The 23,579-nt window shown below is 59.5% G+C and overlaps 1 protein-coding gene across 2 annotated transcripts; it reads right to left on the minus strand.

The window, feature by feature from the left end:
• Positions 1-2,770: 2,770 nt before the first annotated feature.
• Positions 2,771-15,522, minus strand: WNT6 (Wnt family member 6). 2 transcript variants are annotated; one of them, XM_061459511.1, is made up of 4 exons: positions 15,295-15,522; positions 6,869-7,084; positions 3,750-4,051; positions 2,771-3,468 (listed from the first exon to the last, which is right to left on the minus strand). In XM_061459511.1, exons 2-4 carry the CDS (start codon positions 7,065-7,067, stop codon positions 3,007-3,009), a joined length of 963 nt encoding a protein of 320 aa, XP_061315495.1. In that variant the 5' UTR covers positions 7,068-7,084; positions 15,295-15,522; the 3' UTR covers positions 2,771-3,006. The 2 variants fall into 2 exon arrangements, with proteins under 2 accessions (XP_061315495.1, XP_061315494.1); XM_061459510.1 differs by having other exon boundaries at positions 6,869-7,089; positions 15,295-15,512.
• Positions 15,523-23,579: the final 8,057 nt, after the last annotated feature.

Below are 23,579 nucleotides of genomic sequence, written 5' to 3' on the forward strand. Positions count from 1 at the left end.
GGCTCTTGAGGGCGTTCAGCGGGCTCCTACGAGTGTGGAGTGCTGTGGGATTTGTAGGAACCTGGGGAGCTCTTGAGGCACTTCTGGGGAGTTACTAGGAGCCCCTAGGAAATACTGGCGTGCTTGCAGGAGTCTGGTATGGGTTCCTAGGAGATGGGGAACTCCTGGAGAGCGCCTGGAGGTCTAGGCAGCTGGGGGCATTGCTGGGAGTCTGGGGAGCTGGGAGATTGCTGGGGACTCTGCTGACTGTTCAGCCCTCTCCAGATCACTGGGCCAGATCCAGTCCCTGCCTGGCTGCTGGTGTCACCTGCCTATGCCAAGGCCACTCCTGGCTACCTCAGGAATGGATTTGGCTCTACCAGTTCAGGGACAGCAGGGAGCAATGGTGGGGAGTTAGCAGCCCCCCCCAGCAAACCCTCCTCCCCAGCTGGGCAGGGAACAAGACGCACCTGCCAACTTGTTTGCACAACCACAAGGGTCTCACAAGCAGGGTGATGAGATACCCTGGGGATGCAGAGGAGTCACCCCACAATCAGTGGCCATGTGCTTCTCTCCAAGAGATAACTCCTTGCCCTCACACTAACTCCATTGTCCAACTTCTTCCCCCTACAGAGTTTCATCTTTTGCGATATCCAACCTTCAGGTTCTGTGGTTTGGGGCAATGGCAGAGAGGACACAGGTCAGAACCCTTACTCAAAAGAACTACCTGTCTTTCCTAAGGTTTACCCATGACCCAGACTTCCAGAGCTATGTCTATGTAACTGCGAGCATGAAAGTAGCCCATTGTGGGGAAACTGAGGCAGACTCCCAAGAAGGAGCTTGCTGAAGGTCAGAGCTAGGACTCTCACAGATTCAGCTAGGACTCTCACAGATCTCACAGATTCAGAATCCCCCAGTATAACTGGTCTCAGCTTGGGATGGCCCCAGGGGAGAGCAGGGGTAACTCACAGGACTTGTCCAAACTGAGCTCCCCTGATGGGCAACCCAGGGCTTGAGGTGTACTCTGGTGTTTCTAGTTCAAAGGGACCTGCTCCCCAAGTCTCCCAGCACACAGACCCTGCATCTCCTCAGCTCCCTTCCCACAGGGCCCTTCTGCACCCACACATCCTCCCTGTCCCAGATACACCTGCAGAAACAGTGAGACACGCGCAAACAAACATGCTCGCATGCAGGCACACACGGGGATGGTGTCGTTGGTGCACACACACTGACAATTTGCCCTGTATTCATAGACATGCATGAAGGCACTTGGGACAACTTCTTTGCACAACCAGGAGGTGCTCACACGCACAGTGATGGGTGTGCATGCAAGCTCACACACACACATACTGCCATGAACACATGTAGATGTGTTCACCTGTGCACACACATGCACACTGAGCTGCTTGCATGCACAGGTACCTTCACTCGCACACACCCAGCCCTGCTCACACCCCTCCAGGCATTCCCATGGGCGGGTGCATGGCTGGGAGTTCCTGGGAGTCCCGTGTGCCTCCCCTCTCCCAGTCAAGCCAGGAGGGAATTTCCAGCTCTGAAACTGCAGATGACGGATTTAGAGGCTCCTGCCCAGCTAAGTTAATGGTTAATGGCATCCTGCCTCTCCTGCCTTTCACTGCTGGCTACCTGGGCTGAGTGAGGAGGGACCTGCTGGTGGGCATCACCAGCAGCATCTCACTGCAGCTCCTCTGACCTTGCAGCATGCCCAGCACTGCGAGCTCCACTCCTGACCTGCCTGGCAGTGTCTAGTGTGGGGCATTGCCTGCCTGGTAGCCCTTTTGCAGAGCAGTGGACAGGCAAAGCCCTCATGCCCTGTTTTGCTGCAGTGTGGAGGGCAGGCACAGTAGTATGAACCTCTCTGCCCAGGCTCTGGATCTGCAGACATCCCAGGGGGGCTCCTCTGCCCATTGCCAGCCAAGTGGGTGCTGCACACACACATTCCCCTCTGCAGCTACCCAATTCCCCACGCTGCATAAGGCTAGAGAAACCAGTTCTGGTGGGCTTCTGGCAGCATGGGAGGAGCCCCTTTGGAGATTCCTGGAGCCTCTGTAGCTGAGAGATGGCAGCCTGCCCTGCTGGGCAGCCAGGCGGGCTGCTCCTCACCCCCTGTTTGCCCATGAGGGGCACAGGCTGATCAGGTTACCAGGACATGCCTGGCACTGTGCCAGGAAGGTGAGGCTGCACGTGGCACACGGCATGCCAAGCAAATGCCTTGCATGCCACCAAACCGACAGTGTAAGCACCACAAAGTGCTTCTCCATTCCAGGCTCCATGGCGGGAATCACACCGATGGTGGCTGAAGACAGTGAGAAGTATATAGGATACCTTCAAGGAACTCATAGCCCATAACCATGGTATCAGGGCTGCTAGCCACATCTCCTGCATGAGGAGTGAGCGGAAGGGTCTTGAACAAACATCACAAACATCCCAGATTGGTTGGCGTCTTGACACAGACTGTCATCCCCAAGAGATGGTGGCCATGAGTGATGGGAGAGCACCCTCCCAGCCTAAGGGCTGCAGAGCAGGGCAGGAGAGAGCTCACCCTCATCCAGACTCATCTCCTGGCTCTGCAACCATGGAAAAAAGCAAGTGGATACAAAATGAACTGGGCTCTGCCAAGGGTCCCAGCATGGCAGGACCCAGCATGAACAGGAGACGGGAGGCAGTATGGCTGACTAGCACTGACAGCTGGGGCAGGACAGCTCTCCGCCTGGTACCATCCTATTTCAGGGGTCAGCGCTTCCCAGCCCTCCCCAGGAAGCGCTCTGCCACACTGGCTTTAAATAGCTTTATTAGTGGAAGCTCTGTGCCTGCAGCCCCCATCACAGGGGCCTTGGGGGTGCCAGGCAGCTCCACACTGTCCCCCAGAGAAGCCAGTACTACCCAGGGCGCAGAGCTGGGCTCATCCACATTGTCCCTGCCATCAGCACAGCCTGTCTGTGTCCAAGGGGGGCTGCAGCGTGAGCGTGGGGGTGGCCCCCCAGATTGTCCTTGCCTGACCCCAGGCCATCAGATGCAGAGGCTGAGCTCCTGACGGACGGAGCACTTGCGGCACTGCACCACGCAGCACCAGTGGAAGCGGCAAAGGCAGTTCTCCTCCAGCACCACAGTCTCATCCCGGTGCCCTCTCCCGCAGCAGAGCAGGTCACACCCACTGGTGTCCATGGCTGTGCTGTTGCAGATGCGGCCCCGGGTGCCCAGTGAGCCCGTCTTACGGTTAGCCGAGCAGAAATCCGGCGAGTCAGCTGAGTAAATGAGGTCCTGTTTGTCAGGAGGCTTGATGTTGTCACCCACAGGGATGAGGGTTTTCCCATCGTTGCCTCCCATCACTTTGAAAGCCCCATTAAAGCGCTCAAGCAGGCGGTCCCCCACCTCACGGAAATGGGGCATCTTCCGCCAGCAGGTCCGCAGGGTGCAGGATCCTGACAGCCCGTGGCATTTGCACTCTGTCCTCATGTAGCTCCGCACCGCCTGGGGAAGAGACAGTGATGCTCAGCCCTTGGTCCCCCACCTCCCTGCCCAGCACCACCAGCCAAAACCCTGCCTCTTGGTGCTGCCCTAGCCCAGGGGAGGGTCTGGGGAGGCACAGGGTGTTTCCAAAGCACCTGCAAAAGGCTTCTGAAAGGTATTTGGTCCATATTTCACCTAAAGTTGGTGCAGATATGTGGCTTGGGGGAGATAAAGGTGGAGGGTTGAGCTGGGTAGGGGCACAGGAGATGCTTGTGGAGGGGCAGGAAGTGAGGGGACCTTACCAAGCGTCCGGCTTCATTGTTGTGCAGGTCAATAAGAGCTCGGATGTCGTTTTTGCCCTTCTTGCTCTTGGCATCCATGAACTGTTGGGATTTCTCATAGCCGAACTGCACGTCATCCCCGCAGCCCCCCCACTCCCAGGCTGTGCCCTCTGTGCCCGGACCTGCCGTGGGTGAGGGGGGAGCCCGGCTCCGCGTCAGCTCACAGCCGCACTGCAGCAATTCGCCCATGCTGCAGGCCTGTGTGATGGCATGGCTCACCCCCGCTGCCGTGATGGCATACACAAAGGCTGTCTCACGGATATCTGCAGGAGAACAAACAGGGCTGGGATGTGGGGTCAGCTCTGGCAAAGACTCTGCAAGCAAAGCATCCCCCCAGCAACATCCCATGGGGGCTCAGACCTCCCTTTTCCCCCTTGGTCTGTGTCTGCTGCTGTTCCTGGGTGATGTACCCATCCTGGAGTGGGCTGCCTGGTGCTGTCTCCTGCAAGCAGATATGCAGAATTTGGGCCGTGGCCAGGCCCTGCCGGTGTTCTTCCACCCAGCTGCCAGGCCCTAGGGCAACAAATTTCCTGCTTCCCTTTGCAAGGACGGGTGCTGCCCCATAGGAAAGAGGGAAGCTGGGAGAGCAAGGGGTTCCTGGGAGACCAGGTGGTACCCACAGCTTCCTCACACTGCCCTGCAATGGTCCTCCAAGCATTAAAAATACCATCCCCAGATGCAAGCTGGCACCTGGAGAGAAGTGCTGTGAGGGACACTGCAGGTGCCACTCACCCCTCTGCAAGGTGACAGCAATAAAGCTGTGCTGCCCACTCTCCCTCCATACCCGCTTTGCCATGGTGTGCTGCCTGCCCCCCTTCCCTGCGCCGGCACAGCCTCCACCCTTCAGGATTATTTATTATTAGTATTTGCTCCTGTCTCTCTCTGCTCCGGGACACGAATTCCAAGCATCCTTCCCCTGCCCGGACCTGCCGCTCGCAGCCGCAGCCAGCGGGGGATTCAGGCAGCAGGGGTGCGGCGCCCTGCTCGGGGGGCTCCCCTGCTCCCCCCGCCCCGTGCCAGGCAAACCACTGCCCACCTGAATGCCAGGGCAGGGCTGGCCCGGCGTGGGGGGGTGTGGGGGGGGGTGGGGTAACACACAGGGGTTGCCTGGAGCATGGGGACAGAGGGGAAGGTGTGGTTTTGGGGGTACCCCATCCCTACATCTCCAGAACTCTGTCTTTGGAGGGTCTGTGGGAAAAGGAGCTCCGTGAGTAGCTCCTCCACAAGCTGATTCCCACTGGTGTTGGTAGGGCCTGGCCACACCGGTACCTTTCCAGCAGTGTCACCCTGGGGACATCCCTGGCCCTCCTGCCCCCCCCTAAGCCACACGACCACCCGCCTGCTGCTGCCTGGGGCTGGCAGAGGCTGGGCAGGCAGCCCAGAGCTGGCAGAGGTCCCCGTGCCACCCTGCCAGCCACGGCCCGGGGGGATGACGCTTCTCTGACAGCTCCTCCAGGCACGTGGCTGCCCCCACACCAGCCTGCCCTGGCATGCTGTGCCTGGCACTGGCCGCAGGGAGGGAAGGTGGATGGCTGTGACTGCACCAGGCAGGCCATGGCTGGGAACTGGGGCCCACTGCAGCATCCTTGGAACAAAGAGGCTGTTGAATGAGAGGTGGGAACACCAAAAGTGCTGGGGTACAGTCCCTGCAGGCTTACAAAGAGGCTGGTGCCTGCTGGCGCCTTTCACTGCAGGGCAAGCTCTCTGGTCCTGACACTCACAATGCCCCCTGAGAACCTCCATGCCCCTAACTGGGATGTTCCTTGTCCCCAGAGTGCCAGGGGCTTCCAAACTTGCCTCTGTTGCCAGGACATTGCCCATTTCCACCACCGCAGCAGTGAGGCTGGGCTAAGAAGACCATGGTGGCTCCTTCAGCATCCCCTGGCTCTGGGTACCCAACAGCTCATCAGCCATCATGGTCTGGCCCTGACAACCTGGCACCACCCCACTTCCAGCCTGGTGCCCTCCCTGGCACAGATCCCACCTGCCTCACTGGCAGGTTGGCGTGAAAATAAGTGACTCCAGAGGCTGTATGCTCTCCATGTGCCCTGGCTCTCTGCCTGTCAACTGAATGCACCTCCCTACACTGGGGGGAACCCACACTTGCAAATCAGCTTCTTAAATGAGCCTGGGTTGGTGTCTCCCCTGGGGATCCAGCTCTGCCTCTCACTGGTACCCACAGCCAGCAGGTACCCAGGGTGTTCTGCCCTTGCCAAACCCCCATGGAGGCCACCCTGACCCCCTGCAAGGCTCAGGAGCATACCCAAGATGCACCAGTAGGTGTGATGACCGAGGACACTGGGGCTTGCCCCAGCATCTTCATCTATCCCAGCACAGGGACCAACATGGGAACAGGGGCAGTACTCAATTCACCACCTGCTAAGTAGCCCTACCAACCCAAGCTGCTTCAAGTTCACACCCCCCTTCCCTATCCACCTCCCAGCCTCTGTTCCTGGGGAGCCTGGCTGTGCTTTCCCATCCCTTACAAACTCACAGGTGCCCCTTTGCTTTGCCCCTGCTCTGGCCTCGATATAGCTGGGCTGGGCTTGGACCACTGTATCCACCCGGCTAGGATTTGCCCATCCCTCCCTGCCACCCTGTCCCTCAGGGTGACACCACGGTGCCTACCCAGGGACACATGGACAAGGGCAAGCACTGCTGTGCAGACTCCCAGGCCAGGAGGAGTGATGTGCAGGGCACCCATGGGCAAGGAGCAGCTCCCTGCTGCTGTGCATTGCCTCCCACCCGGGCCCCTTCCCTCAGCACATCCCGGGGTCCCGGGGGAGCAGTAAATCACTGCCAGACAAGGGTGCATTCTTGGGCTTTGTGAAGCCCCGCACTGTCTGGGAGCATCGGTAATTGCTTCATTACAACACGGGGAGACATGTCCCGGCAGTAAAACCTCAGCGTGACTACACCGGAGAGCACTGAGCAACCCCCTGCACACACACACACACACAGATCACACACACTCACAGGCCTGCATGCCCAGACTCTCCTCCAGGAGTCCCGGGGAGGCACGCGACCGGGTGGCTGGAGGCTTTTTTGGAGATGGGAGGCAGAGGAAGTGCTTGCCTTACCCTGCTGCAGGATCTTGCCGAAGTACTTGCTGTGGCTGGTGCAGTTCCAGCGGCGGAAACGGAATTGGTACTGGCACTCCCGGACGCCCAGCTTGGTGCCCTTGGCCACCTCCTGCACTATCTCTGGCTCCAGCTGGCACAGCTCCGCTTGCTTCCCTGCTAGCCGCTTCGTCTTGCGGCAGATGCTGTTGGGGTCCATGACCAGGGGGCTCCCCACTGCCCTGCAGGAGGGGACATCGAGCAGAGAAAAACCAGCACCCGAGCCTGGAGAGACCAGGGTGGGGATGGGGCACGGCCAGACCTGCTCCCAGGGATGGAGCATGGCCATCGGGCAGTGCTGGCTCAGTGCTGAGCCTGGGTGACGAGGGGACAAGGAGAGGTATGCAGGGAAGGCAGGACAAAAGGTATGGGTGGCACCTGTGTGCCAGCACCCAGGGGACTCCTTGCCCTGCCCAGTCAGGCAGGGAATGGGGGAGATCCCCAACTGTGGGGCTGCCTGGAGGAGGATGCTGCACATGCCACTCCACATCCCAAAGCCCTTGGGGACATCCTTGGAGGTGATGTGGTGGTGTCCCCAGTGGGGGATGGCAGACATGCTGTGCTGCTCAGCACCTGCTCTTTGGGTCTGGCGCTGACCTGGCACAGCCCTGGCATCGCGGTGTGACCGATGCGCGGTGCAGCTGCAGCTCTCCGTGCGCCTCCCCCTCTCCAGGAGTACTTGCTGCTTTACCCCGTGGGAGAAGAGCCGAGTGACCTTGCTGATGATAAAGCCCCTTGGCTGCTGGCCAGGCTCCCATGCTCCTGCTACCGGCCCCAGGGGAAGGGAGCCACAGGCAGACACAAGAGGGAGGGATGCAGGTGGCATTGCCAGCCCTGCCAATGCCAGTGTGGGAGGGCAACTCTGCATTGGGCCTGTGTTCAGAGGCAGCTCTTCCTCTCCAGCACAGATGGAGAAAGATGCCTGGTTCTTGGGGCTGGGAGGCAAAGCCTGAGCACGACGCCACACTCGCCAGCACGCCACTGGCTGCAGAAACTCCTGCTCTTTCCCCACATGTTTTGCCTGGAGTGCCCTCCACAGCATGACTTGTGCAGCTGTGCATCCTGCCGGCACCATGCCCCGTGCTGGAGATGTTCCAGCTCCTCCATGGGCAATGCCAGAACGCAGCGGGCAAAGGGCAGGCACACCGTGCTGACAGCCTCCTGCCCACACTGCCTGTCCTGTGGCATGGAGATTGCATGGCCGTGGGCTGCCAGAATTTAGCACACCCCAAACACCACTCCACTCAGCTCCCACTTGCCTCCAGCACTGCTCGTGTGGGCTCAGAGCTTGTTCTGCTCAGTAACAAAATTTTCCTGGCTGTGGATGCCCACAGCATCCATTTAGCATCCCCTGTGCTTTGGGGTGCCTGAGGACTACAAGGCTACATCCCCTGGGATCCCCTGGGGAGCAGTGCCCTTGCATCCTGTGCTGCTGGCTGCCTCGCTCACTGGGGAGCACCAGCTGTGCTGCAGCTTCCAAACCCAGACCTTTATAGTCTGGCCAAGCCCCAGGGGCTCGAAAATCACAAGCTGAATCTCAGTGTTTAACTGTGTTCTGGGTTTCCTTTTTGCTCTCCGCAGCTGCAGGGCTGCAGGACTTCACTTGCCACTCTGCCCCCAGTGCAAACCCCTTCTGAGCCCCTTGTTTGAAGCTCGAGGTCTTGCCAGGGCCCCCCTGCCCCACATCACACTCCCATGCTGCCTGCATCTCCTGCCCATCAAACCGCAGCTGGGTTTGGGAAGGATGTGCCCTCTCACACAGCCTGGAAAAAGGAGTCTTTATGCTTTGTCTGGAGGTTTAAAGGGTTAAACAGCTCAACCTAGAGGCACAGGCTGGAAAGGTGACCTCCAGCAGGGAAACTGAGGCAAGCCCACACTGCTGCTGAGAAGAGTGCATCTCCCTTTGCTTCCCACAGCTCAGTTTCCCTTTGCTGCGTGATGCACGGGTGCCTCAGCAAAGGGCTGGGGCAGCATCATGGATCTGTGGTGGAATGGCACAGGCTCCCCATTGCTGGGGAAACTGAGGCCTGCATGGGAAAGCCACCAGCAAGCCTGCCCAGTCCTATCACATGGTGACCATGGGGATGGACTTAAGGCTCAAGGCTGGGGTTTAAGCTCTCCCTCCTTGGGAACCATGGGCTCCCGACACCCCCAGTGAGATGGCAGAGGTTTGTCCTCCTGCTCCGGTGGTGTGGGGAGAAAAGGCAGCCGGGATGGGACTTTCATTAAGAGACAACTCTTTGTACTCATATAAAACGATGCGCCAGCCCCCCGGGGCCATCAGATCAAATGCTGAACTGCGGCTCACCCCGGCCCTCCGCATCAGGCCGGGAAGAAGAGCTCAGCCCCGCGGGGCCGGGGGGCGGCGGGCGGCTCCGGCGGAGGGGGTTCCGCACCCGTGTCCCGTCTGCAGGGAGGCCAACGGGAGCTCCCGGCCGTGCTGACGAGGCGTGGGGTGGGCTGCCTAAGTCCAGAGCGATGTTAATTTCCGCTGGGCTTCGCGTTCTGGCACGGGGAGGCTGCCAGGAGCCCGAGAGCTGTTTTGCTTTGGAGGGGTTGGGGGGGAGATGGGGGGAGACAAGGGCAAGAAAAATGCTGCCAAACTGCTACCGCTTTGGCAAGGGCTCCAGCATAGGGCCCAGATCTGCCTGAGCTTGTCCTGCTCCAAGGCCTCCCGCATCTACAATTAAGGTGCCCCACCTCTGCCGCCGGGCACTCCTCCCCCTGCCCTGGTGAGGAAACCGGGTCGCCGGCCCTGTTACCCCCAGCCTGCCCAGGGCACGCCGGTACCCAATGCCTCCCACCTGGCACCCCCCTGCCGGACTCTGTGCCTCGGCAGCATTCCTCCTGCTGCCCCTGGCACCCCTCTCCTGATGCCCCAGGCAGTTGCCACCTTGCCCCAGAAAGACCCAGGATAATGAGCCCCACTTTCTGGCCTGATTCACAGCACCCCTGTGTAAGGGAAACATCCCCCACTGCTGAAAGGGGAAACTGAGAGGAGCACAGAAGAGGAGCTATAACCTGCATCCAACCTGCTGCTGTCACCCCTTCGGCTGCCACAGACGCAGCCTGGGACCAGTCCAGGTGACACACGGAAAATAGGAATCACTGGGGTTTCTGATGCAACCCCTGTACTCTGGATGCTGTCGTCACTGCAACAGAGCCAGGGGCTCCCAGTTGCCGTCATCACCAGCTTTTCCAGCTCACCTCACTGTTTTGGAGCCTCAGTGTGTCCCAGTGTGGTTCGCAGCCAAAATTATAGACCAAGGAACCTGTCACGAGTTCCCATCTCCCCTTCAGACATGGGGCTGGTGTGAAGCAGGGCTTCTCCTGGCACCTGCCAACAGAATGTGATCAAGGAGAGCCAGTGGGGTCCTGGTTTGCAGAAAGCTGATGGAAAGGGGCTGGCAGAGCCATGTGATGAGGAAGAGGATGGCCAGCCTTCATGAACAGCACCCACATCTTAGGTGGAAAAATGTCTCCTATGCTCCTGATGGCCCTGAAACCCCGAGGAAGAGTGGCAGTTGTGCCATGCCAGATCCATGAGGCACTGGCACCCATTGTTTACTGCTGCCTGGCTATTTCTGTGTGGCAAGGGGACCCTGCTGTGGGGTGGCAAAGGTCCCCTTGGATGGCTTGCCTTGCATCCAGGTTTTCATCCCAGCCCCTGAATGCCTTCAGGAAGGGGATGCAGGATGCCAGGGTACCCATCTCATTGCCCGGAGCCCATAGGCACTTCCACCCTATTTTGGAGAGGCAAGAGCCATGGGATGCCAGCCCTGGAGAGCTGAGCTCCATCCTTGAGGTGACAGGTCACCCCACATCCCACTCAGTGGTGTCAGTGACAGCCCTGCAAGGAAATCAGACCTGGCGGGAGCTGGTCCCCTTCCAAGCTGTGCAAACAGGGCGAGGGGACACGCACATGGATTTCACCCATCCAGCTTCCCTTTCAACCCGCGCAGGCGCACAACAGGTACCCGGCCCCTCACCTGGGGCAATGTGTGGGTGCTGACACTAACCCGGGCAGCCAGGTGTGGAAAGGGGAGCAGGAGGCACACAGGGGAGCTGAGGTGTGAGTAAGCAGCAAGTCACTGTGATGGGTGGCATGGCCAGGGCACAGCTGCTGAGCAGTGCCAGGGGCACCAAGGAATGGGAAATGCCATGGGACAGGGAGAGCAGGGGGACCCTGTTCCCTGCCCTCCTCCTCACACCTCCTTGGTAAAGATGGCATGCAAACAGCTGGGAAGCTGCCCAAAAGAAAGAGGCTTTGGCGTGGCACAGCATCAACCCATGGACCTGCCTGCTGCAAGGTCATGCTGAGGCCAGGTGCCCGCAGGCAGGAACTGCCCAAGCTTGTGCTGTGGGTACCAGGGGGATGGAGGAAGCACATATCCACAGAGATGGTGGTCCCAAAGCCAGGTCTAAGCCCTGGAGGTCCAAGAAAGCTGTCCACCCACCCGCGGTCACTGCATCCTTCCTCTGGGTGCTAATGGAGGCACAAAGGCTGGGCTAACGTATGCCCAAATGTGGGTGCCACCAAAACGTGGTGGCAGGACCCTGCAAATCCTGAGCCAATATTGGGGTGTTCCCAGTGCTGCACAACACACTCCTGCATGAAGGGGATTTGAGGAGTTCAAGCCTCTGCTGCAAAGCTCTGACGAGCCCTCCAGCTTGGGGCACATGCAAGACAGGGCTGGGTACCCTGGATGTTACAGTGGGAGAGTTGAGGTGTCCAGGAGCAGGAACAAGGGATGGCACAGGGGAAAGCCCAGCTGTCTTTGGCAGAGACACAGGTAGCCCAATTCCGGGGCTAGTGCCATCTCAAAGAGCGTAAAGAAACATTTTCCCTTTGAAGAACCCAGCCAGTCAGCAGCTGCCCTAGAAGTGGCACAGGGAGATGGTGCCAGGCAGGGGTTCCCATGCTGGGAGGTGCTTTGCTGCCTGCAAGGCACTGCTCCAGGGGTGAGGGCATGCCCGTGATGACTGGGCAGCCCAGTCTGCTGGGCACCATGGGGGGCTGTGGGCTGTGGGTTGGTGGGTGTTGGTCAGCAAGCCCAGGGGTTGACTCATGATCCTCACCCCAAGGCCCTACAGTCTCTTACAGGCTCTGCGCAGTGTGGATGCTGCTTGGGGCAGCAGAGGGGAAGGGGAGGTCACCCACATGAAACCCTCTTGTGGGTATGTGGCTTTTGGGGGTGCAGGGTTGGGACCTCCTTGAGCAAGGGTGCAACCACGAGTGCTGACGCATGGGTCCTCCCTGAGCTCTTCTGATGGAGCCCCGTGGAAACCTGGAGATACACTGCACATATGCATGCATGGGAAGACGATGCAAGGCGGGGTCCATCCCTCATACCTATAGGTGGAGTGGAGCACATCTCACTTGGGATGATCTTCCCTTTTGCTCTCTCTTCCACCTCCCAGCTGCTCTTGGTCATGCCCACAAATTGATGATGGCCGCTGCAGCATTGGGAAAGCCAGATTTGTCTGTCCCATCCCCACAGTGCCTCCCTGCGAGCACAGCCCAACCACAAACGATCTCAGATGAAATCCTGCCCTCAACCTGCCTGGGGCTCTTGAGACACCAGGTTTGCCAGCCCCATATCCCTGCCCCAGGCAGTCTCTGCCTGTCCTTATCTGGGAGGAATTACTCTTGCACAAAGAGCCAGGTGAGAACCATGAAAAGATGAGGGTAGGAGGAAGAAAGAGGTTTTGCAGGGCTTGTGGGAGCAAGGCAAGCCCATACCCTGCAGCCTGGCACTAACCAAGGGACCAGCAGCACTTGAATGACAGTGACCACAGCTTGTTCACCTCTGCCATGGAAAGATCCATGTGTCTACCCATCCTGCTGTCCCTCTGCCACTTCTTAGGCACAGGGGTATAGGACAAGGGTGACTGTATCTTCAGTGAGCCCTCTGGAGACATCCTACAGTGAGGATGCTCCATCCACAGGGAGGATGCTCCTTCTCTGGCTACGATGTACCAGCATGATGTCACTGCTCATACATTACACCCAAACCTTCCTCTGTAGATTCAGCCATCTGCCAGGATCCCAACAGGTGCACTTACCACCCATGGGTGGCCAAACCCGACTGTGTGCCTGGGCTGGGGACCATGCCCTCTGGGACTCAGCCCCTCCATGCCACTCTCACAGACCAGTTTGTCACCAGCATGGGAAAGAAATGCCTCAAACAGACAGCCCCTGCATCCCCCCTTACTGCACAGCCAATGCAGCCTGGGGTGAGATGAGGGGGAGTTAAAGACCTTTCTCTCCTGCCCAGGGGAATATGCCCCTTGGCTAAGCACCCATGGGTGTCTAGATATGCACACATGGAGGAATGCTACTAAGTCCCTATGAGTTGGTGACAGGGAGAACAAAGAACTGCTCTACCAATGCCACCAATCCTGGGGTTTCCAGGAATCGTGGCACAACACAGAGCTGCACCCCCGAACCCCTCTTCACCAAAAGCAGATCCTACAGACACCAGTTCTACCCAGACCTGGAACAGGGGATGGGTACCGGGAGCAGGCATGTGGGAAGATGACTGGATCTGGCACAAAGGGCCAGGCAGTGCCAGGACCTCTCTCCCCTGCATGGGAAGAGCTCCCTGGAAATGTGGGATGATCTCAGCCGGGGGCCAGAGAACCCAAACTCTGGGGGAAGCAGCTCGTGAATCAGCCGCTGCTCCAGTCCCCTGTCCACACCCGTTTGGTGGTGCTAGTGGCCTCATCCACACATCACCTCCTCCTGGCTCGCTGGCTCCGGGCTCCAGAGCGAAGCAGAGCGCATGCTGGTGATTGCCTCTGTGGCTGCTCTGCTGCCCAGTGCATTCGGCCTCGCTGCGTGCAGCTGGGTTAGTATTCTTCAATTAAAGGGTTTGACCCCTTGCCCTCCTCTGCCAAATCCTGCTGATTTCCCCAAGCCGGCACTGCCAGCACACACACGGCGTGGTCACAGCACCAGCAGGACCCAGGCTCTACAGCAAAATGCTGCTTTAAGCAGCTGGGGCACACGGCAGAGGAACACCAGCAGTCTGCCCTTCCCGATGCCATCTGCCTGCCCTCTAAATTGAAGGAAAAGTGAGCTCCTGCTTCACCCCTGCCCACTCCAGCCACGGGCAGGATAGCACCCATGTTCCCAGAGCTGGAGTGTGGGGCATGAGCTTAGGGGTGAGGGCTCACCAGCTGGATGTTAGTGTGGATGGGACAGAGAAAGCAGGGAGAGCTGAAGGGACAGTATGTCAGTATCACAGCCGTGTGTGCAGAGCAGCAGTCCAAAAGTTAGCCAAGGAAAAGCAGCTGTTCTTCGGCAGCAGGAGGGACTGTGTCCCGGCATGGCACAGGTGGTAGGGAGCAGGGAGTCCCCTACATGCACCCTATGCCTGCCAGGGCTCGATATACCTGGCTCTCTCCTCCAGTGAAAAAAAAAAAACCACAAAAAAAAACCAAGGTAAACCTCTCTTAGACCCACGTTAACACCTTCCCTGGCAATAAACACAGCACTTGGGCTCCAGGACCAAGCTCAGCTGGTGTACATCTGACCATAACAGCACAATTTATACCCAGTGAGTCCTCCCCTTTCTGCCCTGCGCTCCTGGAGCCAGGGCTAGTGAAGGGGATGGAGCTGTGGAATAAATCACTTGCGGGCAGGCAGGGGACCGGGAGGGGAAAAGCTTACGGAGAGCTTTATTTTAGGGGTCAAAAGAGTGTGACAATGTGGAGACGAATAGCCTCAGATAATGAATGATAGCCCGGACGGCACGCCGGGGAGTTGGAATCTAAGCACTTAAAACCGGATAAAGACAGGCTGGGTGAAATTCTTAATAGATTTAAATAGTTCATGTTTCGACAGATACCTGTGCTTTCCAAGGCTGGGTCCCAGCTCTGTGCCTGTAATGAATCCCCCACCCCCTCCGGTATCCTGCAAGGCACCGTCTGCCTTTGATGAAGGCACCATTACAAACACGGGTTTTGTCCCCGCCGTGTCCAGGCCACCGCTCGGGAGGTGACACCGTAGGGACCCTCAGGCTTTTAATTAAAGTTGACTTATTGGAGGGGTCTGGAGGCCCCTACCCCCACTTCCCCACCCCTCAGGCATACAACCCTCCCAGGCTCCGGGCTTGGGATGCGGGGAGGCAGCTCTCTCCACAGGTCCTGGATATCCCATACCTCTAGGGGTTCTCCCGCCTGCTGTCCCTGACACGCTCGTGTGCCTGAACCCCCAGAGCTTGGGGGTCCCCCCGATCTGGATCCTCCTGGCCAGCGAGCAGCAGTTCCCACCAAAGGGTTGCCCTGGGTGTAGGGCACTCAGTTGTCCCCAAGCTGGGCGAGGGTATCACCCCTGGAGACCGAGGGACCCTCTTGCACCCACCGAGCGATGTCCTACTCACCACCAGAGCCCGATGATGTTGGCGGGGCAGAGGAGGATGAAGAAGAGCCCCAGCTGGGTCCGGGAGGAAGGCAGCATCCTGCCAGGGTTGAGGAGAGCACCGAGCCCCCTCCGCGCCCCCCGCGGGGAGCCGGGCAGCCGGGCTCGCCGCCGCCTCGAGGGTCCGGCTGGGACCCCGGCGGCTGGGTGCCCGCTGCCTCCCTCTGCCGGGCCGGCTGGGCGGGCGGGCACCGCTGCCGGCGGGGCTGGGCTGGGCTGGGCAGGCACCTCCGGGCGGCTGGAGTGCGGCGCGGAGGCAGCTCCGGCGAAGGAGGAGGAGGGACGGGGCTGCGAAAGCATCTGCCTCCGACAGGGAAACCGGAGCCCGAGGGGACGGACAGGGCGGGCCGGGCGGGGGGACTCCTGGGTGCCAGGCTCGGCTCCCGGCGCTCAGCCACGACCGCGGCGTGGGCACGGCAGCGGCCACGGGCACCCTCCAGCACGGGGACGGTGGCAGCAGCCTGTCCGGCCCCACTTCCCGCCACGGTGCTTGGACGTGCACCCCTTTTAGCGGTTTCTGTTCAGCACAGCCCTATCCCCCGCAGCCCCGGGGACCTGCCACCGACCTGCCTGGCACAACCTCTCCTGGCACAGACCAGCTCAGCCCCGCAGCCCTTGCAGGACCCTACCTGGCACAGCCTTGACTGGCTCCACTCGGGGTCCTGGTGAGGCCCTGCCAAATCCAACCCGGCCTCAAGGTGCCCCCTGGCACCTTCCCATCACTCTCCTGCACGACCCTGACAACATTGTTATGGCCTTGCCAAAACCTGGCATCCCTGCCTTCCCTCCGAGCACATCCCTGCCCCTGTATTGAGTCCACCTGGCACAAGCCTGGCTCCACAGTCCTTCCTGCCCTCGAGCCAGTCTGTCCTGCTGGGGGATGCTGGAGGAGTGACCACCACCTCCAAGGAGCTCCCAGCACTTGGCTACAGTTCCTCTGGGGAGACATCCCTGGGGCAGGAGGACATGAAGATGGACAGTGGGAGAATGCCCCAGGAGCAAAGAGACTGAGAGAAGAACGCAGCAAGGGTATGCTTGTTTATGGTGATCTCATCTCAGGTGCAGCAGGGACCCAGGAGGAAGACAGCCCCCAGCACTGGATCACAGTAGGCAGCAGGAGTTGCCTGGGGCAGGAGGAAGCCCAGGGACCTGGGAGGTAGCAGGGTGCCACACCAGGGCTGGGAGCCTGGGGACAGGAGGAGATGGTGCCCATAGGCTGTCACCCCAATTTTCTCTCCCTCCCAGGCAGCCTCAGGAATGGTTTCTCAGGACTCAGCCCAGGGCCCTGGGTCTGATTCTTCTTGCACCACCTGTCACTCACAGTAGAGCTTGGAGTTGCAGCTCTCAGCCTTGCAGCATCCAGGCCACAGATCATGGGCCTGGGACAGACACCCTGGAAGGTCCTGAACCACCTCTGCACCCACATCTGCTGAGCACCCAGTCAGCCCACAGGTTTACCCCAAGGGAAACGGGGTATCTGCCACCAGCAACGGGCAAAACAGCACCCTCGCAGCTGCTGAGCCCAACCTTCCCTCCAGCAGTGATTCAGACTGTCCCCCTTCCTGGGAGGGTACCATCCCCCATCTCCAGCCCCTGGCTTGCACTTCACTGATCCCAGTGCCCCATCACCAGTGGCTTTTCCCCTTCTCTCAGGCATGTTAACTCTCCACCAGCAGCATTCAGTTGTGAATGACTTGGGTTATATCTGCTTCTTGGCACAATCTTCCTCTCTCTCCTGGGCACAGGAGGTAAGAGACTCCCACCACCATTGGAGGTTTCCCACCTGCTTCTTCCATGCCCTCCCACACAGGGACTGGGCTCCCACTCTACACCCTTGGCATGGTGACCAGGATTGAACTGTCCTGGCTGAAGCACAGGGACACAGGTACCTTCCATGACCTGCACACTGAATCTGCTGCTGCACCATGGCTGGTGCCTTTTGCCTTTTGCTTTCATCCACCAGGCTCCATTCTACCTGCCCTACAGGAGCCCCATCACCTCGAATCAAGGGGGGGGAGTCAGCAACAGGCAGCTCTTGGGGAGGGGACATCCCTGCCAAGTCTGGGAACAGGCTGACACTGTGCCCAGCACCCCTGAGAGCAGAGCTCCGCAGCGGCTCTCCGCAATACAAAGCTCATCTGCCAGCGTGTTGAAAGTGCCTGTTGTCCCCCCACCCTGCGAGCCCGGCCCCCTTGCAAAGGCAGCACGGGGCAGGTGAGAAGCCTTTATCTGATTTCCTAAGGGCAGAAAAATCCCTTTGATTTTGCCCCGAAGAGGGGAGCGGGAGGAGGGGGAGCCCCATCCCGGTGAGCAGGTGCGGCTGGTGCACAGCAACTCGCCTTATCATGTCCCAGCTCTGTGCTAGGCAGGCAGGGGCCAGGGGTGTGATGCTCACAGCACCTATATGGGAACTGCCCTTGTGGTGAAAACCCCTGCAAGGGGCTGGTGGGAAAGGATAGACAAAGCCAGGGTCCTTGCTTTGTGCCTGCACCGGGGTCTGGGGCCCAGAGGAGTGCCCAGGGTTTGTCCCTGCCTCCCAGATTTCTCCCAGTTCCATAAAAATCCCTCCTTGGCAAGGAAACTAAGGCACAGAAAGGCTGAGACCTTCCTCAGCAGCCATGGGGGTGACTGCCTGCATCCCCAGCCCCAGGAGTTTGTTCACACAAACCCGCCTTTCTGCAACAAAACCCAAAGGGCCACATCCTTCAGGGGACAAGGCCACAGTGGTGACAATGAGTGAGGGCTATGAGTGACGGGATGCCACCACCACTCCTAAGCAGCCTTCTCCACCACAGCTGGTCCTTTGTCTCTGCCTTCCCTTGCCTCTTGCAGCTTGACAGTCCCCCCCCCGGCTTTTGTGTTATTACAAATTATAAAACAATTTTTTCCTGCCTTCCCGCATTCTTCTGCCTCCTGCAAGAATTTTAATGTATTTATTTTTGCTATCAGGGGAAAGCGCTGTGTTCCTCGGCCACCCCCGGGCAGCCCCGGCCCTGCTTGGCCACTGATGGAAATTAATGATGAGGGATGCAGGGGGGAGCAGGCACCCCTGCACCCCTGCAGCAGAGAGAAAGGGGGACGGTGTCCCCCCAGCCAGCCACAGTTTCCCCAGTGGCAGGGTCTGTGTGTGGAGGATGGAGAACTGCACTGCAGACGGGAAGGTTGATAGGGCAGTGGGGGCTGGTTGCCAGGAGGTGCTGCTGGTTATGGGCTGGGGAGGGGATGGCTGTTGTGTTACTGAGCAGGGCTGAAGGGTGCTTTTGGGTCCAGCTGCAGGGTGCTGTGAAGGGGAATAATGTCCCAGAGTAGCAGCAGAGCTTTGGGATTCCCCTGGGGAAGAGAAGACTCTCACAGACACCCAGCCCCATGTGACAGCATCTCCAGTGGTCCCCATCCTGCTCCTGGGACAAAGCACCCCCTGAGTGCCCCATCCTGCTCAGGAGCACAGCCACCTCTACCCCTAAGCTGGCACCCCTGTTCTGCACTGAGCCCTGGCTGTCACTCCTCACTGCATGGCCCCAAGAGCAGGGATGGGGGTGCCTCACTCTTTCAGCCCCCCTGCCCCAGAGCCACAAGGCTGGGGGGGTCTGGCCTCTGGGAGGGAGCAGATGGGGGGAGGAAGGAACGGGCCTTTCCTGCTGAGGGGAAAGCGCGGCGATTTCCAACCCAAACACCCCGGCGCTCAGCAGCCGCATACTTTCCCAGCATCCCTCCCCTCCTTTATTCCCGAGGACATTGGCGATCAAACCCAGGTTGGCCCCATCTCCTGCTCCTGCAGTGAGGTCATCGAGCTGTGTTTGTGACATCCCAGCATCTCCATGGCAGCGCGCTGTGATGTCATAAGCCTGGGGTTGCGACCTCACGGCAGGAGGAGAATGATCTTATTAAAACAACATGGTCCCCATCCGCGGCTGCCCGCAGCCGGGGGACTTCGGTGCAGGACAATAGCCAGTGGAGTGGCTGGGGGCAGCTGTGGGACAGAGCCCTCCCTGGTCATGTCACTGGTGAGAATTCATGCTGACACAGAGCATGATCCGGGGAGCAAAGCAGAGGGCAGCCCCAGGGGCTGAGCTCCTTGACTGACACAAACACACAAGCCCGGTGATGTTGGGGTGACAGTGAATCTGAGAACAGCTACACTGGGGCTCACTCTCTGGGGGTCCCCCAGGCTTGGCTGCAGTGCTGCCCATCTCTGGGGCCGAGTGTCTGGGGCCTTATCGGGACACAGAGCCCTTTCATGTCAGGCCGGCGGGCGGTGAGCAGAGCTGATGAGGACCTGTCCCCAGATCAGAGCTGCCCGGCGCTGACAGCGACAGTGGGGCCTGTTCTTAAATTAGACGTGTCCCCCGCCTCCTCCTGGCCAGCGCTCCCAGCCCCTGCCCCGTGGCTGGACACAGACCAGGGCATCCCTGACCATGGTGATCTGCATTGTGCCCCCCACACACATGTCCCTGTAACTCTGAGGAGGGCTGTTTGGTGGCTGGGCATCACTCGAGCACCAACAGGCAGATGATGGATGGATGGATGGATGGATGGATGGATGGATGGATGGATGGATGGGTGGGCAATTAGCTGGATGGACAGGCAGGTAGTTGTGAGGATGGATGGGAAGAGTGATGCAGGTGCTTGTCAAGGGATGGATGGGTGAGTGCATAGGCAGCTCAGTAGATGGATGGAGAGATGGCTGTGAGATAGAAAGCTGCAAGCAAGTGTGGATGGACGGATGGATGGATGGATGGATGGATGGATGGATGGATGGATGGATGGCCCTAGCACTCCATAGCGAGCCCCTGTGACCCTGGACATTGTTGCTCTTTCCCAACAGCCTCAGCAGCAGAAAGGGCACAGCTCTGTCCTGGGAGAGAAGGGAACATCCATGTCCCAAGGGGAAAAAAAATCTGCCTTTCTCTCTGCACAACAGCTTGAGGGCCTGATCTTGTGCTGCTGCAGCAGTACACCCTTGCTGCTAGCACGGGATCTGCTCTATACTGCCCAGAGGGGAAACTGAGGCCGGGGGGGACCAGCTTGCAGTGCAAAGCTGAAACCACCCTCTTCAGGTAGACATGGTATTATGGCCAGTTCTGCTCCCTGCCACTGTCCACATGTCCATCTGTCCAGCCACAGGCAGAACACACATTGCCTGTGCTTGGAGCGATGCCACTGGGAGGGGGTGTCCTTGGGCCCCCGCAGGCTGTAAACATGATGTCATGTGGCAGCGTACACAGCCTGCTCTGTGCGCGGGTCCCCAAATGGGCTGCGTGGGAGGCATCGACCGTGGCCCACAGCCAAGGGAACTGGAGTCAGGAGATAAAATCAGGTTTGGTTTGGGCTGCAGCAAACAGCCTTTTGCAGGAAGAGTAAGGGACAGGGAGAGCAACTGGAGGGGAGACACCTCCTCATCACTGTGGGGTTGGTGGGGAGCAGAGGTGATGGGGTATGCCCCAGCAAAGCCCAACACTGATTTCTTTGGTCCCAGGTCGGGTCCCATCCTGCCTACTTGACTTAGAATAACTCTGTAGGCACTTGAAGTCACTAATCAGCCAAGACCACTTGAGAGCAGCCTGGGGCTGCAGCCTGGGGCTGCCTCCTTGTGATAACAGGCCGCCAGTCCAGGGCTCACTCCACATCCCGCTCCCACGTCCTCAGGGAAAGGTCTTGGCCTGCCAGGATCCCACGGGGCACACAGCAGGGGGAACCCAGAGCAGATCTCGCTGCTGGGTGACGAGCCCAACGTGGGGGACACACACCCTATCATGGTGGTTGATTTACCTCTCATTGCAACAGCTTTGTCCTACCCCCAGGGTCCTGTCTAGATCTAAGGGGTCAGAGAAGGGGAAACAAGGAGATGGGGACCTTCGAGAGAGGCACAAGAGGGTCCCACTTGAACCCTCTATGGAGGACAAGAGTAGCTGTCTCCAGGTCTGGGATCTGTCCCATCCTTCTCGATCTCCCCATGTCCCCCCTATGCTGCCCCACTGGCCCCAGCATAGCTCATGACTCAAGCAGTGACAGTGTAGTGACACACAGCTGGCGTGACAGGCCATCTCCAGTTAAACGCTATTTACAGTCCCTGGGATCAGGGGCTCAGACTTCTCACAGCCTGGGCTTTCCTGGGGGTGAGTCAGGGGATGCCCTCCCATGGGACACTCCTCTTCTCCCTCCACTGGGGGAGAGCAAATAGGGGTTAGTGCATTCAGCCCTGGGAAAAGTTTCTAGCCCCCGGCTGACACAGCACAAGTCACATAAAGAAGCGGTCAGTCTGTCCCAGCAGTCAGGACCCTTCATGAGCAGTGTGTGGTGGATGTGTTGAGGGGTAGTGCAGCGAGGGGGTCTCATGGTGCCTGTCTCTACACCCACAGGTCTCACCAGTGAGGTGAGATTGGACCTGCTGGTGCCACTGAGGGATGAGTGGAGTGGCAGCGTGCCTGGGGCAGAGGAACAGACAGGATGGGACCTACCACCCCCAGCCGCGGTCCCCATGATAAACGCAGCGTTTGCCCTCTCGCCTCTGCCCCGCTCGTCGCAAGGTGGGACTGTGGCTGGCCGAGCACTGCGGGACACCCCGGGAGCTGGCGGTGCCCCGGCTCCCCGCGGCATCCTTTGCCTGCGGATGTGTCACGGCCAGGCCGCTTCCCTTCGGAAGTCCCCGCCGGGCGGCTCTGGGGGAAGGGGGTGACTCACCCCACCCCACCCCCTTCCTCGGCCTCTTCCCCAGCCCTGGCAGCGGGTCCCGGCGGAGCCCCGGCCGCCGCCCCCTGTCCGAGGGCGGGGAGCACAGCCTAGCGGCGGCAGCTGGAACGATCCGGGCTGTCGGTGACACACACACCCCACCCCCCACGGGCCGGCTGCGGGGACAGCGACAACCGGCCCCGGGAGCCGCCGCGCTCCCACAGGCGCTGCGGTGGTGAAGCCTCTGCCCTTCCACAGGGCAAAGTGCGAGGTCCTGCACTCATAGAACCAACCACAGTACCAGTACCTGCTGGGAGAGAGAGGGATGATGGATGGAGGGATGGATGGGTGGAGAGCAGCCCTGTGAAGAAGGACATAGGGATACTAGTGGTTGAAAATTAGTACATGAGGTGGCAGCGTGCCTTGCAGCCCAGAAAGCTGATCACATCTGGGACTGCAAAACAAGAAACATGGCCAGCATATCAAAGGAGGTGATTCTCCCCCTCCCTTCTGCTCTTGTGAGACCCCACCTGGAGTACTGTGTCCAACCCTGGGGTCCTCAGCACAAAAGAGGCATGAACCTGTTAGAGCAGGTCTAGAGGAGGGTCACCAAAAAAAAGATGAGGGCTGGAACACCTCTTCAATGAAGAAAGGTTGACAGAGCTGGAGTTGTTCAACCTGGAGAAGAGAAGGCTCTGGGCACACTTTATTGCAGACTTCCAATATATAAAGAATATATAAGAAAGACATTTTACCAGGGCCTGTCGTTTTTACTGTTTTTGCAAGGGGCAATGGCTTTAAACAGAAAAAGGTGGCGGGGTCCCACTCTCCAGTGCGGATAAAAGCGGCCACACAGGCGAGGAGCGGCGGAAGGGTCTCCAGCCGCTGGGAGACAGAGCCGCAGGGTGCCGGCCTGGAACTGGCACCGGGGCCCGGCTGCGCCGCTGCCGCGGCTCCTGCCCGGCTGGGGCAGGGCGAGCTCGAGAGCTGGCTGTGATCAGCCATGAGGTGGCGGCAGGCGCTCACGCTTGGCTGCGGTTCCCTCAGCCTCGGTGCCTTCCTGTGTCTGCCGGCACAGGGGTGCCTGGGTCCTGCACTTTCAGCCCCTGCACCACTGGCAGGGAGCACAGCAGGCACCAGCCGGGAGCCCGGCCCGGAACATCCCCGTCCCCCAGGGAGGATCTGAGGGGGAAAGCAGCCACTCTGTGCTGTGAGCTGCCTGCCCAACCTGGGGACAAGACCTCCCTGGTCAGGACCTTGAACCCACCATCCGATAAGGGTGGTTAATGATCAGAGGTTGGATGTTCCAGCCAGAGGCACGGTCACTGCTGCCCCAGGAGTGACATTTGGGAAGAGCAGCACCCTGCTCCATGGCTCCAGGACCTCGTGGCAGTGCTAGGCTGGTCAGAGGGGACATGCCCTGCGACCATGGCCCCAAACACCACTGCAGCAGAGCCCTGCTTGAGGGCTGGACAGGTTGGCCTGCACCACGTTGAGGCAGGAGCTGGTGCCATGCTCTCCCTGGTGTGAAGACAAACCAAACCTGCCTCTGTCTGGGTTGCCAGCAGCTGCACAGGG

The sequence above is a fragment of the Pezoporus flaviventris genome, unplaced genomic scaffold (assembly GCF_033815535.1).
Source record: "Pezoporus flaviventris isolate CSIRO_AGI_PZ_B2104156 unplaced genomic scaffold, CSIRO_AGI_Pfla_v1 ptg000029l, whole genome shotgun sequence".
NCBI classification, from domain to species: domain Eukaryota; kingdom Metazoa; phylum Chordata; class Aves; order Psittaciformes; family Psittacidae; genus Pezoporus; species Pezoporus flaviventris.

Bases quoted from the DNA above. Each gene is read 5' to 3' on its own strand.
- WNT6 (XM_061459510.1), bottom strand. From the start codon at position 15,371: ATGCTGCCTTCCTCCCGGACCCAGCTGGGGCTCTTCTTCATCCTCCTC. The intron at 7,090-15,294 runs GTGAGTAGGACA...CCCCTCCTGCAG, and splicing joins AACATCATCGGGCTCTGGTG to GGCAGTGGGGAGCCCCCTGG. The intron at 4,052-6,868 runs GTAAGGCAAGCA...GTTCTCCTGCAG, and splicing joins CGGCAAGATCCTGCAGCAGG to ATATCCGTGAGACAGCCTTT.